The 14,542-nt window shown below is 39.3% G+C and overlaps 1 protein-coding gene and 1 long non-coding RNA gene across 2 annotated transcripts in view; both read right to left on the bottom strand.

Moving 5' to 3' along the window:
• Positions 1–952: 952 nt before the first annotated feature.
• On the bottom strand, positions 953–13,683 carry LOC126376239 (leucine-rich repeat-containing protein 47-like). The gene is made up of 6 exons (XM_050023513.1): positions 12,968–13,683; positions 12,249–12,680; positions 11,965–12,124; positions 11,151–11,253; positions 9,981–10,139; positions 953–2,599 (listed from the first exon to the last, which is right to left on the bottom strand). Exons 1-6 carry the CDS (start codon positions 13,587–13,589, stop codon positions 2,492–2,494), a joined length of 1,584 nt encoding a protein of 527 aa, XP_049879470.1. The 5' UTR covers positions 13,590–13,683; the 3' UTR covers positions 953–2,491.
• The window catches only part of LOC126376354 (uncharacterized), a 70,815-nt gene continuing 57,225 nt past the window's right edge, over positions 953–14,542 (bottom strand). Inside the window, exon 2 of the long non-coding RNA XR_007567714.1 lies at positions 953–1,435. This is a non-coding gene — a long non-coding RNA (uncharacterized LOC126376354). The remainder of the gene's footprint in view (positions 1,436–14,542) is intronic.

Below are 14,542 nucleotides of genomic sequence, written 5' to 3'. Positions count from 1 at the left end.
AAAACTGCGTAAAGCATTAATTACAATTCATGAGGCCTGACTAGCAACACGTGTTTAAAAACTAAGCAGGTTTTTTTTATGATAGGTGAATAAACTGAACGCTTGATTTAAATCATTATAATATACATACTTTTTTAAGTATAACGACCGAATTCAGCCCAAATAAGTTGCGTCACAACAGGGTAGCTTCCTTGGTCAAAGATAAATTTAGAAATTCTGATTACTAAATAAAGGCAGGTCTAAAGGTAAAAACGTTTTCCTTTTTCTATATTACTTTTTTATGAATTTTAATAAACAAAAATGTAATATATAGCATGTTTTTTGATGCTTATTCATACAAAGTCCATAGTCATTTTGTGATTTGACGTTAAGTGACGAGTAACTGATTCGACTAGTTGCAAACTACCCTATTGATTTAAGAGTGCAAATTTGGTCACCTTATAGTGAAGTTTTTTTTTTCGAAAAAAAAAAATCGCTTTCGTATGCTATAAACTTTTACATATCTATGTAAAAGTTTGCGGTCTAATTTTTTACCCGGAACAAAAATAAATGAAAGAAATCAAATCAAGGTTTTGTTGAAGAAAATTAGGTTAGAATGTAATTTTTCAAAATGCGCTTACGTAATTTTCACTCTTTCTACGTTACGTAGTTTTTTTACGAGAAGGCGACGAAGTGTGGATTTAGTTTAAGGCCGGCACTGCCTTCCAATTTTTCGTTACACACAGAACCAGCAAAGTGTGACTATTGGACGCGAACTTTGCTTGAAATCGCGATAATCTCATGTTTCGGTTTTATATGCATGAAACTTTAAAATGCATTTTCGAAGGTATGTGAAGTGTTAACCTGGGCTGGTTTTCTCTTCGAGGGTTGGAAGGCCAGATAGGCAGTCGCTTCTGTAAAAAACCGGACCTGTCAAATCTTCAGGTTAGGTAAGCGGACCCTGTGAAAAACGGAATAATGCTAGGGAGATCATGATGCATGAAACTTTAAAAGGGGAGGCATTTTTTTTATACTAGTGTATAGTATTTAGTGTACATTATTATAGTATTCATATGGCAACTGTAGCGCATGCAGAATGTTTCATTATCTGACACAAAAATGATTACATCTACCTTCGAGTACAACCGACGTAAATCATCTTTTAAACATATCGTGACTGACTTTGCAAATTGACGTATCTGCAATTTTTTGCCAAAATTATTTGTGTCTTATTGACAATAGCCTCTGTGGTCAAGTGGTTAGAGCGTTAGGCTCACGATTTGGACGTCCGTTTTCGATTCCCGATCGGGACATTGTCGAAATCACTTTGTGAGACTGTCCTTTGTTTGGTAAGGACTTTTCAGGCTTGAATCACCCGATTGTCCGAAAATATAGATGATTCCGTACTTCGGAGGGCACGTTAAGCCGTTGTCCCGGCTATTAGCCGTAAAAACACCTTCACCAACCCGCAGTGGAGCAGCGTGGTGGAGTATGCTTCATTCCCCCTCCGGTTGATTGAGGGGAGGCCTGTGCCCAGCAGTGGGACGTATATAGGCTGTTTATGTTATGTATGTATGACAATAGGAAACGGTGCAAGTCAGATTCGTCAAAAAAATCAGATACATCAATTAGCGACGATATGGTAAAAATAGTAACAATCTAACAAGACGAAAGCTAAAGGAATCACGCAGAAGTCGGTTTCTGGAGGTCTAAACAATGTGACCTACATTGTTTTTAGACCCCACGAATTTAAAAATTACTGGGCTATGTCAACTAATGTCCAATAGCAATATTGCTTATAGATGGGTTGATTCAATGTGGCCTTTATAAAACCCCCTGTTATTCCTAAAATACAAGGCAGTCATATTTCTTGTTGGATGTTTTACACGCATTCATATAGTAAAATGCTTTTTTTATCATAGCCTTACATTAGATTTAAAAACCTTTTAAGTTCAGGGATTTTAGACTGCTTATATTATGAAATGCTGCACGTACCCTTAAACATCGAGAATCGAAAAAAGACTGCAGAAAGCTTTCGGGGCTACGCTCTCTGTATGCAAGCTTTAATCACACAAAAAAACGAGTGTGATGAATTATGGGTGGCCAAGAAGAGGAAATTAAACAGACTTAATATAAAAAAAAAGAATTGGGTAGTTTCCTAGGTCAAAGATAAATTACGAAATTCTGATTACTAAACAAAGACAGATCTAAAGGTGACAAAAAACAATTACTATTTTTCTATTTAACTTTTAAGAAAAAAATAATTAGTACGACATTTTGTCACAGGTTGCTTTTTCGTGCAAATTCCATGGTGATTCCGCGTTATGACGTTTAGTAAAAAGTAACTGATTTGACTAGTTGGAAACTACCCTAATCCAGGATATAAATGTAAATACTCAAATCTCTGTTTCATAAAAACAAAAAAACAAATATTGAATTTCCTAAACAATGTCTTGAGTATATCGTGCAGGGGTACATGTAGTGGTTCGGCCAAGTTCTCGCCTCGGAGATTTTATTTTTTTGTCACCCGCAGTACTTTGATGTTGGTAGCTTCATAAACGCAGTCAGTCCTGGATGGGAACACACTCTTCAGGTTGCCTTCCAGATCCACTACTTTTACCTGTAAATAAAAAATAAAATTATAACATATGCCCTTAACTACATCCCAATTGACGTAGTCAGAGGTCCATCATAAGATGAACTAACTACTACTACCGAGCCGAGCTTACTGTTAGACCAACGTGAGCCGTATCGCCGTCTATAATGGTCGAGCCAACTGTGTTAGTGAAAATTGCACTTAAGCTAAATTCATGATCTCCCTAGCATTATCCCATTTTTTCACAGGGTTCACTTATCTAATTTGAAGATTTGACAGGTCCGGTTTTTCACAGAAGCGACTGCCTGTCTGACCTTCCAACCCGCGAAGGGAAAACCAGCCCAACATTAGATCACATGCACAAAATGCATTTCTCGGGAATGTGCGTTTCCTCACGATGTTTTCCTTCACCATGTGATAATAATTTATGATCCAAAATTCGAAAACTAATTCGACAATCATTGGCCTGCGCTGGAATCGAGAACCCGCTACCCCAAAGTGAGAAACGTTCTACCATCTGGGCTACCACGCTCTTAAGCTAAATTAATAAATAACACATAAATATATTTTTTAATGTTATAAAATAAAGTTTCGAAAAAATCATAAATCATTTTCTTGCGCAGTAATCTACTCATACGGTTATCCAAAAACTACCCAAAAGTGCAATTTGGCATTTTGTGACTAGCTCGGCCCTTAAGAAATTCGAAAGGGCACATGACGTCATATAGCTATGAAGTTTATATAATATATAATTGCATTTTTTATTTTACCTCTAGCAGTGAAAACGTACTTACTACAACAAAAATGGTTCTAACTAGAGATGGGCCGACTACTGGTTTGACCGACTAGTCGATTAGTCGGTCTCTAGTCCGCTTATTGTCTAGCTTATACTGGGGGGTTAACATGGATCAGTTATAATGTACCAGGTTCAAGAAAAAATATGAAATTCAAATTACTTACTAAAGAAAGTCAGATCTAAAAATTTTAATCAAGAAAAACGTAATAAAAAGTCCGACATTTTATCACATTTTCTATCACGCCACAGCGTGCTTTTTCATACCAATTCCATAGTAATTTCGTGTTTTGACGTTTAGTAAAAAGTAACTGATTTGACTAGTTGGAAACTAGCATATTTATATTGACTGAGTTTTTATTTCGAATATTTTCTACATTTTCAAGCTAAGTTAACGTCGATTAGTTTTGCCGACACCAACTAATATTTGTCGACTAGTCGGCATCTAGTCGGTGCATCTCTAGCTGTAACAATTATAATAAACATTACGCGTTAAGGTCGCGTCGCTCAGTTTTGGCACGCACAAAGTTTTCGAAACATATTACGTTGACCAATTTTTGAAAGTTGCCTAACTCAAAAAGTTTCGAAATTTCAATTTGCTAATCACACGCCATTCTAATAACAAATTACATGTGAAAGGTAACATACTTATTTCCTGCTTCTGGACACGAACAATTGTTCGTCCCGGCAGTTAATGCTTGACCCACAATAAGTCACATAAAAAATGACACGAACAATCACAAAAAAGGAAAGAAAGAAATACCGTTAGGACTTCCTGATTGTCCAAAAAGTAAGATGATCCGTGCTTCGGAAGGCACGTTAAGCCGTTGGTCCCGGTTACAACTTACTGATGTCCGTTACATGAGACATGTCAGGGGCCAGGCGGCTCAATAACAACCCTGTCACCAGGATTGATGGGGTTGGTAATTCACCTCACAATCCACACGATAGAAGAAGAAGGCGCTAAAGTTACATAAACATAAAAAAATACGGTCGAATTGAGAACCTCCTCCTTTTTTAAAGTCGGTAAAACGAACTTTATCACGTAACCTGGCACCCCGGACACTTCATACAAAAAAACCTCGTTTTACACAGACACTACACATTGATATTATCGTACACGCGCAACTGTGTGTGTGACATCTGACGCCTTATGATCGAAGACAAAAGTAAGACCAGGGGCCTGTTTTATAAAACTTCATCATCATCATCATCAGCCCATTAACGTCCCCACTGCTGAGGCACGGGCCTTCCCTATGGATGGATAGGGAGATCGGGCCTTAAACCACCACGCGGGCCCAGTGCGGATTGGTGGTTATTAACGACTGCTAATGCAGCCGGGACCAACGACTTAACGTGCCTTCCGAAGCACGGAGAAGCTCGAGATGAAAACTTTTTTTTTCTGTGGTCACCCATCCTATGACCGGCCTTTGCGAAAATCGCTTAACTTCAACAATCGCAGACCGAGCGCGTTAACCGCTGCGCCACCGAGCTCCTCCTTATAAAACTTACAATTGTAAATTACCATGACAATTTGGTGTTCATTACGTAGCTAATATGAAACTGCAAAATATTCGTGATCACACACTCCGCAATGTACATCGAATTGTCATTGTAATTTACAATTGTAAGTTTTATTAAACAGGCCCCAGGGGGTGAGGTAACCCTAGCTCAGCCGCTGGTGGGGAGGGGAGAGTAGCCGTTCTATACGTAGTATTATTCCTTAAGATATGGTCCCAGTTAAGTCACTACCAGGATGTCAACATTTAGGGACTGATTACAAAAGCATATTTACCAAAGTATTTCCGCTGAAAAACCCAAATAAGATTCGACCTTTAAAGGAGTTCAGCCTCGTTTGTCCACTGGGGGACTTTCCAATCGGCCCATTCCTCAAAAGCACGAATCACGATAGATGGCGTTGTTAAGTTTTTTCTTCGTTTAAACTTCTAATTTCATAGATAAACACTATAACTTACAGGCACATGCCCAAGGCGGTAACTTAGTAAATTAGACACATGACGATCCGTGCTTCGGAAGGCACGTTAAGCCGTCGGTCTAAGCTACTACTTACTGAGTACGTAGTCGTTACATGAGCCATGTCAGGGACGTTTGGCGGCTCAATAATAATCCTGACACCAGGGTTGATGAGGTCGGAAGCTCACATCACAAACCACACGATAAATTGGTATAATTATACTTGGGTGATTCGAGTTCCCCTACGGAATCCTCTACCTTTGGATTTCTGACATAAACGAAACGTTTAGGACGGAACAGCCTCCGTGGTCTAGTGGTTAGAGCGTTGGGCTCATAATCTGGAGGTCCGGGTTCGATTCCCGATGTGGTGTGACTGTCATTTGTTTGGCAAGGACATTGCAGGCTTGAATCACCTGATTGTCCGAAACAGTAAGATGATTCCGTGCTTCGGAAGGCACGCTAATCCGTTGGTCCCGGGCTACTAGCCCAAATACCTTGCCACACATAAAAAGTATAATAAACAACATACATATACATACATAAATAGCCTATATACGTCCCACTGCTGGGCACAGGCCTCCTCTCAATCAACCGGAGGGGGTATGGAGCAAACTCCACCACGCTGCTCCACTGCGGGTTGGTGGAGGTGTTTTTACGGCTAATAGCCGGAACCAACGGCTTAACGTGCCCTCCGAAGCACGGAATCATCTTACTTTTTCGGACAATCAGGTGATTCAAGCCTGAAAAGTCCTTACCAAACAAAGGACAGTCTCACAAAGTGATTTCGACAATGTCCCCATCGGGAATCGAACCCGGACCTCCAGATCGTGAGCCTAACGCTCTAACCACTAGACCACGGAGGCTGTTAGACCACGGAGGCTGTTCAGTCAACAATCTTATTTAATGTTGAATTTAATTTGTTGTTTAATTCGGTGGTATTACTGCACGAAAACAGGACAGAGATGTCATCTGCGAAAAGTATACATGTGTTATCTATTGTATTTGGGAGACTGTTAATATAGACTAGTAATAATAGACATCCTAGAGCGCTTCCTTGAGGAATGGATCCAGTCGAGAGAACTCTATCTGATCTAATGTATTCTACTTTGCCCGTCTTAAAATTGGTATTTTCTATCTATAATCTATTGGTATTTTGTGCACTAATGAGGGATTTTCCAGTGTACTAATGTCTGTATTTATAATATCAACAGTATTTTGGAGAAAAAACAAGATGAAACAAAATTAGCGTTTATAAAACACAGTGCGGTCTATAAACAAGTACGGTCACGAGCATTAATATGTATACACTTCGGTACCAAAAAGCGACTTTGTTTTATACTATGTAGTGATGGGGCTTACTTGCCTGATCCAAATAAATAAGTATTACATACGTGGGTACATAACGTCTCTTTATAGTGAATACTGCATAAAAGCGTTATTTTGAAAAATCACATTCTTATGTAATTTTCTTCAACAAAACCTGTATTTAAGTTCCATCCGGGTAAGAATTTAGACCACAAAATACTTGAATGAGAGACTTTCCAGGTTTAAAAAACGTTACGTTCCCAAAAAACACAGATGGCGTTGTACGGTCACGAGCATTAATATGTATACACTTTGGTACCATGTCACATTAACTTTTTAGACAAATTGAACTGTAAGTCTCACTAAATGTCTAATATGTTAGTACGACAGAGTCCTAAAGTGGGTACATTATATTGCTCATGACTGTACTTACGTAGTGCTTGGCACGTCACATAAACCGGTTATTAGTATCAAAACAACGCTATTCAGCCCGGCAACCACAGATTAACGTAAAATTCTTGAAATCGAAAAATCCCCCTGGCGATTTCGAAGGAAATTGTAAATAGTAAAGTTGACAACAACAATTTTTTTGTCAGCTATGACGGCAATTCTGCGGTCTCGTGTTTGTGTCAATTATATTTTACGTACCATAAACTCCATTGCAAAAAAAGAAACAAACGCCTTAGTTTTTATTAGATAACTTCAAAAGATCTCTGCAACAGCAGTTGCAGTTTTTTGTCATTTCTTCTCCTCAGCCATAACACCTTGTGAAATGACGTAAATTCAAAAATGTTACATTGACTTTCAACAAGTTTATCCATGATAATTACGTTGAATAAATTATTCTGAGTCACTATTGGCATTCCCAAAAAATAATATTTTTATTTTTTATATACATAAAAAGACGGACGAGAGGAAGTGGGTGTATATAGGGTGTTAGTGACATCGTAACGGAAACTTTGAGGGGTGATTCAGACCATGATTTTCCGTCGCAAAAGTATGAATTATTCAAAAATATATATGAATTTGGAGGAGCTCGGTGGCGCAGCGGTAAACGCGCTCGGTCTGCGATTGTTGAAGTTAAGCAACTTTAGCAAAGGCCGGTCATAGGATGGGTGACAACAAAAAAGTTTTCATCTCGAGCTCCTCCGTGCTTCGGAAGGCACGTTAAGCCGTTGGTCCCGGCTGCATTAGCAGTCGTTAATAACCACCAATCCGCACTGGGCCCGCGTGGTGGTTTAACCTCTCATATGTCGAGATACCAGACACAATAGATTTTACATTGTGTCTGGTCGAGATCCGCGTTCCGGCGTTTAAGGGGTTAAGGCCCGATCTCCCTATCCATCTATAGGGAAGGCCCGTGCCCCAGCAGTGGGGACGTTAATGGGCTGGTGATGATGATGATGATATATGAATTTACCGACAGGAAATTCTACTTAACATCAACTCTGAATCATGATCAGAATCATCCCCCTCAGTATTCGTTACGGTGTCACTAACACCCATACTTGTATGGCTACCTGTATGTACTTGTATGGGGTGTAAGTGACATCGTAACGAATACTGAGAGGGATGATTCAGCTCATTATTTTGAGTTAATATCAAGTGGAATTTTTAGAATTTTATCATTTATCTTTGACCCAGTCAAATACCCAATTATTTTTTGTTATTTTTGTTAATTTATTTATTTTCTTATAAAAACAATGTTACAAACATTGGAATACAGACATCGGTAAACCTGCAAAAGTTTATCTCGATGCCTGCTCCTCGCACGTCACAATGGTTGTCTTATATATAATAGAAATTATAAGCTATACCCATAGGTAGGTACTCAGTCTACCACAATAACCAACACTAAAAACACTAGTATGTAGTATTATAATGGTGCTAATTCCTGTAAATACCATCTAATTTTATTTTAAGTTATACCTGTCATATTCTTATCGGCCGAAAAGGAAAGAGACGGGTAATCGACAGGCATAAAATTTATGGAACACACGTCAATTTTAAACACAAATCTAAAACAACCGTCTAAAAATTTTACATCAGTCAATACCCCGACACAGTTAAGTAGACAGCACGTCAAACGGATTGCATACCAGCGACGTACCTTTTTGATTCGCCCGGGTTATTCATTCATTCACTCATTCTTCCTAAAATTAAGAGCTGTGAATCATCCGTCCCTTTCCTTTTCGACGGATATGAAAATGACGGATATAACTTAAAATAAAATTAGGCGGTGTCTGCAGGAATCGGGGCCAATGTAATCTACAAGTCACAGTCCGCGGACAGCTGAGCTAGCTATCAATGTTATTGTTACTCGGGCGCCATTCCACTCGCGTCAGACAGAGTACTGTGGGGCGGAAGGCAAGAGGGAAACCACTGCCCTAATTTTCCCTAGAAGTAGCGTGGAGAATGCTACACCGACAAGAGCGTGGCTCTTAAATTAGTAATCGTGATCCGCAACGTTTAAATGACACACATACATAAACTCACGCCTATTTCTCACCGGGGTAAGCAGAGACTATAGAATTCCATTTGCTTCGATCCTGACACACTTCTCTTGCTTCCTCTACATTCATCAATCGCTTCATACACGCACGCCGGTTCAGAGTAGATCGTACTAAACCTTTTCTGAGGACATCTCAAATTTGGTCAATGACTCTTCTCTTCTTATCTTGTGGGTTGTGAAGTGGAATACCAACCTCATCAACCCTGGTGTCAGGGTCATTACTGAGCCGCCAAAGGCCCCTGACATGGCTCATGCAACGACTACGAAACGACAACAATGACTAAAAAGCGGCCAAGTGCGAGTCGGACTCGCCCATGAAGGCTTCCGTAACAGCAAGTAACATAATTTGCATGCTAATCTACATCATGTTTTTTTTAGTTTTATCCTCCTCTTATTTTAGGGGGGGGGACATTTTACCACTTTGGAAGTGTCTCTCGCGCAAACTATTCAGTTTAGAAAAAAATTATATTAGAAACGTCAATACCATTTTGGAAGACCTATCCATAGATACCCCACACGTATGGGTTTAATGAAAACAATTTTTTTGAGTTTCAGTTCTATGTAACCCCCAAAATTTATTGTTTTTTTTTCTATCATTGCATAAAAATCATAATGCGGTTTACAGAATACACATATTTATCAAGTTTCAACAGTATAGCTATTATAGTTTCGGAGAAAAGTGGCTGTGACATACGGACGGACGGACAGACATGACGAATCTATAAGGGTTCCGTTTTTTGCCATTAGGCTACGGAACCTTAAAAACGACTAATGATAGTGACAGTGTGTTAGTGAGTGTGTTAGTGACACTGTATACTAACCTGCTGCACAGTAAGCGAGTGGTACCCACTGCCGGGTTCGTCGTCTGCCAACCCCAGCAGGAGGCACTCCTGCAGCAGCTTGTTCATGATGTTCTTGCAGGCACCGAGTGACAGGTGTGACGTCACTTCCACCAGCATTGACTTGCTCTCGTGAGACATCTGACGACAACGGGTTGATATGACAACTATTTTCGAATAATAAAAGAAAACATTTTCTGTTTATAGTCTTCTTCTTATCGTGTGGGTTGTGAGGTAGAATACCAACCTCATCAGGGTCAGGGGGTTGGTCAGGTGTCAGGGTTATAATTGAACCGCCAAAGGCCCCTGACATGGCTCATGTAACGATTACTCACTTACATCAGTAAATAATAGTCACCGGGACCAACGGCTTAACGTGCCTTCCGAAGCACGGATCATCTTACTTTCGGACAATCAGGTGTTCCTAACCAAACTAGAGATCACAAAGTGATTTTTGCGATATGCCCACACCGGGATTCGAACCCGGGGCCTCCGGATCGTGAGTCCAACGCTCAACCACTGGACCACAGAGACCGTTCACACACGTTCACAGACCGTACTTATAGTTATGACAGTTTAATACAATAACTCTTTCTTTCTCTCTTGTGTCTTTGCTGCCGTCAAAGGATGTTTTGGGGGTACCAAACTGAGCATGGCATAAGTTGATGGTGTGACTAGGGATCAAAGACCCAACAGTATCATGTTGGAAGTTGTATATATGCGTCGCGCAGTGCAAACTTCGCTAGCGCGTTTTAGGACTGCATTCAATGTTTTGCGCGCCATCTGTTGGTTACGCGCGGAACTAGCTGAACAACTAGTTGGGACAACACATGTCGTGGGTTTTTCGCTCTCGTGGTGTGAATTCCCTTGGCAACGGAGAAGCCAAGTTTATATTCTCTGGGTGACCAATCCTTTGCTTAAGGGATAGGTACAGTCATGAGCAATATAATGTACCGACTTTAGGACTCTGTCGCACTAACATTTGAGACTTACAGTTCAATTTGTCAAAAAAGTTAATGTGACACGGTACCAAAGTGTATACATATTAATGCTCGTGACCGTACACAAAAGCATGAGCCGGGCATGCATGATCAATCAGGGTGTTCAAAGCCTCGTTAAAAAGTAGAAAAAAAAACATGTTGTTCCACATACCTTGGTGGTCTCAGCATTGGTGATGGGCGGGAAGCTGATGACTTTGCCGGTGGCGTCTTCTAAGCACGGGTATTTTGGTTTCCCTTCCAGAAGGTACAAGTACCTGAGACAAAACTTGAGGTTATGGATAGAAAGTAGGATTAATGCCGTAGAAATAAGGTCTTTTTGCGTAGCATTTGCGGTGTGAAGTTGAGTGATAGAGTGAGAAACAGTGTGATAAGACATAAGACAGAGATATGGTGTAAAAGACGATATAGTGACTAAGATTGAGAAGGGAATGTTAGGTTAGGTTAGGTTAATGAAGGATAATAGAATTGCAAAAGCGGTATATAAAGCGAAAGTATCAACTTTCGGTAGGGTTGGCAGAGGAAGACCAAGTAGGACTTACATTGACCAAATTGGAGATGTCCTTAGAAGAGGTTTAATACGATCTACTCTGACCCGGCGTGCGTGTATGAAGCGACTGATGAATGTGAAGGAAGCAAGAGAAGTGTGTCAGGATCGAAGCAAATGTAATTCTTTAGTCTCTGCTTACCCCGGTGGGAAATAGGCGTGAGTTTATGTATGAATGTATGGATAGAAAGTATAACGAATTTAGTGTAGCTAGGGAGTAGTAGCATTGGAAAGCTGTGGACAATTTTTACAGAGATTGGTTGTCTATTTCTTATATGAGGTATATACGCAAAGGCCATATTGAGTTCTGACATGGCTCAGGTAAAGACTGTATGTGATATGCCCATTTTTGTCAGCTTCTTTTTTCAATTGAATGAGTTCCCTAGCATAGAGTTTGGAATCATAACACCTAGTAACTCACTTGTGTATTCCTGAGTAAACATTCCTCTTCTTTTCCTTCCTTAGAGCCTCTGCTTCAGCTGTGAGCTGGTGGAACAGCTGTTCTCCGCTGTAGGGCTTGCTCCGGGATAGCGGGGTGAGTACCAGGTCTGACGGCGCTTTGGCTGTGTACAACAGGTCTCCTGCAAATACAATAAGTAAGTTTAGAATTTTAAGAATAATTTTTCAACTGGGCTAAAATCTTTTAGAGCCCTCAGCACTCCTAATTAATCTGGCTAAGTAGTTAATAATGTTTTCGTTACGTACCGGGTGGAATTTTGTCCAAATCATGAGTAGCTATAGTCCCAACATTCCTCTTCTCACAGACCGTATCGTGGAGTTTCGTTTGCATCTGAATGAACTTCTTGAACAGCGCTTCGGTAAACTTCAACTCATTTATGATACAACAGAGTATAAACGGACGGACAGAACCAACTTGACTTTCATCAATTTTCACTCTGATCACATTATCTTCAACGTGTAAGATTCTCATTGAATGGCACAGATCGCAGACTTCTTCAGATTCCGGTTCTTCTTGCTTCTTTCCTTTCTTGCCTTTGCCTTTACCGGTGGGCTGCTGTGATTGGTCGGCCTTCGGGCAGTGTTCACGGATGTAGTCAACCACCTGTTTGGTTCGGCATTGGTCTACGAGCTTCATTAGACGTTTATCAGCTAGCTTGTTGCCTTTTAGGTTGAGTTCTGAAATTGACAATAGTTTGAATGTTAATTTTATGGAATTTAAATATAAGTAATGTCAGGTTTTTTTTTATTTAGATAAGTGGCAAATGTTTTCAATATTTTAATGAAAGATACTCATATTATTATAACAAAAAACATGATGCAATATACTGTAAACGGTGACACAATATACCTCAATGAGTTTTTACTGACATTGCAAATTGCAACACTAATTAATTATTTGAGTAATATAAAATTAATACATGATAATTTTATTCAAAATAATAATAATCGTAATTGACGTTTACCTTTCAATTTACCCATGCTGGCTAGCTCTCCTGGCACTGTTTTCAACTGGTTATCACCCATATCAAAGTTCTTTAATGAGGGCAAGCTCTTCACAATGCAGCTCGGGATAGACTCTATAGCATTTCCTTTCAGCTTCATATCGGTAAGGTGAGGCAGATTGGCATTCTCCACATCAATAAACGAACTCAATTTATTATTTGATACATCAACTATGATCAAGTTTGGTAGATCACCCAATTTTGGCATACTTTCAATCTGATTCGAACTGAAATTTATACTAGTCAACTCTTTCAACTTGTTCAAGCTCTCCGGAATGCTCGTTAGCTGATTCCGAGACAAATCCAGCACCTTTAACTTAGGCAGTGAGGTTATGTTTTCATTGAAACTTTCAAGCTTGTTACCGAATAATAAAAGAGACTGCAGGTTCACCAGGTGCTTGATATCATCCGGGATAGATGTTAAACATGTTTCACTGATATTTAACAAGTTTAACCCAGACAGTTGGAACACAGTCCTGTCTAAACCCGTCTCTGAAATACGCTTAGATATAGCGGCGCCAGACAGCTTTATCTCATGTCTGTTCTCATTTTTAGCAGTCGCTACTTCTGGCCACACGGACATTTTTATTTCTGATCACAAAAACAATTAAAAACAATAGAATTTCACTAGATTTTAGCAAAAACACACCGCCACGACGCGATGGTGCAACGGAAAAATTGACAGCTAAAACAAACGTTCAGAAATGTTGTCAATCTTGTGTTCTTATAAGACGGAGCCAAGAATTTAATTATACAGCCTTGTCTTAAAAGTTTTCCATTCTTTTAAAAATATTATCTAAAATTATCCAAAATAGCGAATTATTATAGAAATAGTTTCGAATCATTCATTAAGTTTACAAGAGTTTATAAAAAATGAACTACTTAGTCAGAGTTTTACTAAATAAAGTGCGTTAAATTATCTAAATCCTTGTTTCCTGTGATATGTACATGACTAAAAACCAATCACGTGTTTAATAGATAATCACACATTAGACAAGTTTCTAACAATCAGAAGCTTATTTAGGTATACTCTATATAGGTACCAGAATATTACGCCATTAGTCTTTACAGGAGTGGGCAGAGTCACAAGTCAGCCAAAGACAACTTATTGAAGTCCTAAATGGATGTGAACAGTTCGCGACAAGTTGTCCGGATGAGAGTCCTCAGCTCTCTCCATTTGTCCGGCCAAGTAATTCATGCCACCTGAGGCAAACCTAAGGTTCGTCAAATAATAATCGTAGCTATTTAGATACTTAGGTTTATCATGTTAGAGAAAATTATATTTACTTTAGTGCCTAAGAGGTTAGTCGGTTATTACGATATATATGCTACTTTTTCAAGATGTTTCAAGATCTCGCAAAACTATAAAATGGCTTGACCGATTTTGATGAAACTTCGTGTGTGTGTTTAGAAAGGGTCAACGACTGTCCTTTGCTTGTTTAAGTATTCATAAAATGACCGCAAATTATAATCGTCACATGTAATTACGTAAGACAGATTAAAGTATTATAAGATAGTGATAATTATTTAATCAAT

Source organism: Pectinophora gossypiella, chromosome 20 (genome assembly GCF_024362695.1).
Source record: "Pectinophora gossypiella chromosome 20, ilPecGoss1.1, whole genome shotgun sequence".
NCBI classification, from domain to species: Eukaryota; Metazoa; Arthropoda; class Insecta; order Lepidoptera; family Gelechiidae; genus Pectinophora; species Pectinophora gossypiella.
Note: the sequence above shows the minus strand (reverse complement) of the source record. Positions and strands in the feature narration are given on the sequence as shown.

Excerpts from the sequence above, each read along its gene's own strand:
- LOC126376239 (XM_050023513.1), bottom strand. The coding sequence starts at position 13,589 with ATGTCCGTGTGGCCAGAAGTAGCGACTGCTAAAAATGAGAACAGACAT. Across the intron at positions 11,254-11,964 it reads GTTTACTCAGGAATACACAA|GTACTTGTACCTTCTGGAAG; the intron begins GTGAGTTACTAG and ends GTTTTGTCTCAG. Across the intron at positions 10,140-11,150 it reads CCAATGCTGAGACCACCAAG|ATGTCTCACGAGAGCAAGTC; the intron begins GTATGTGGAACA and ends CGTTGTCGTCAG.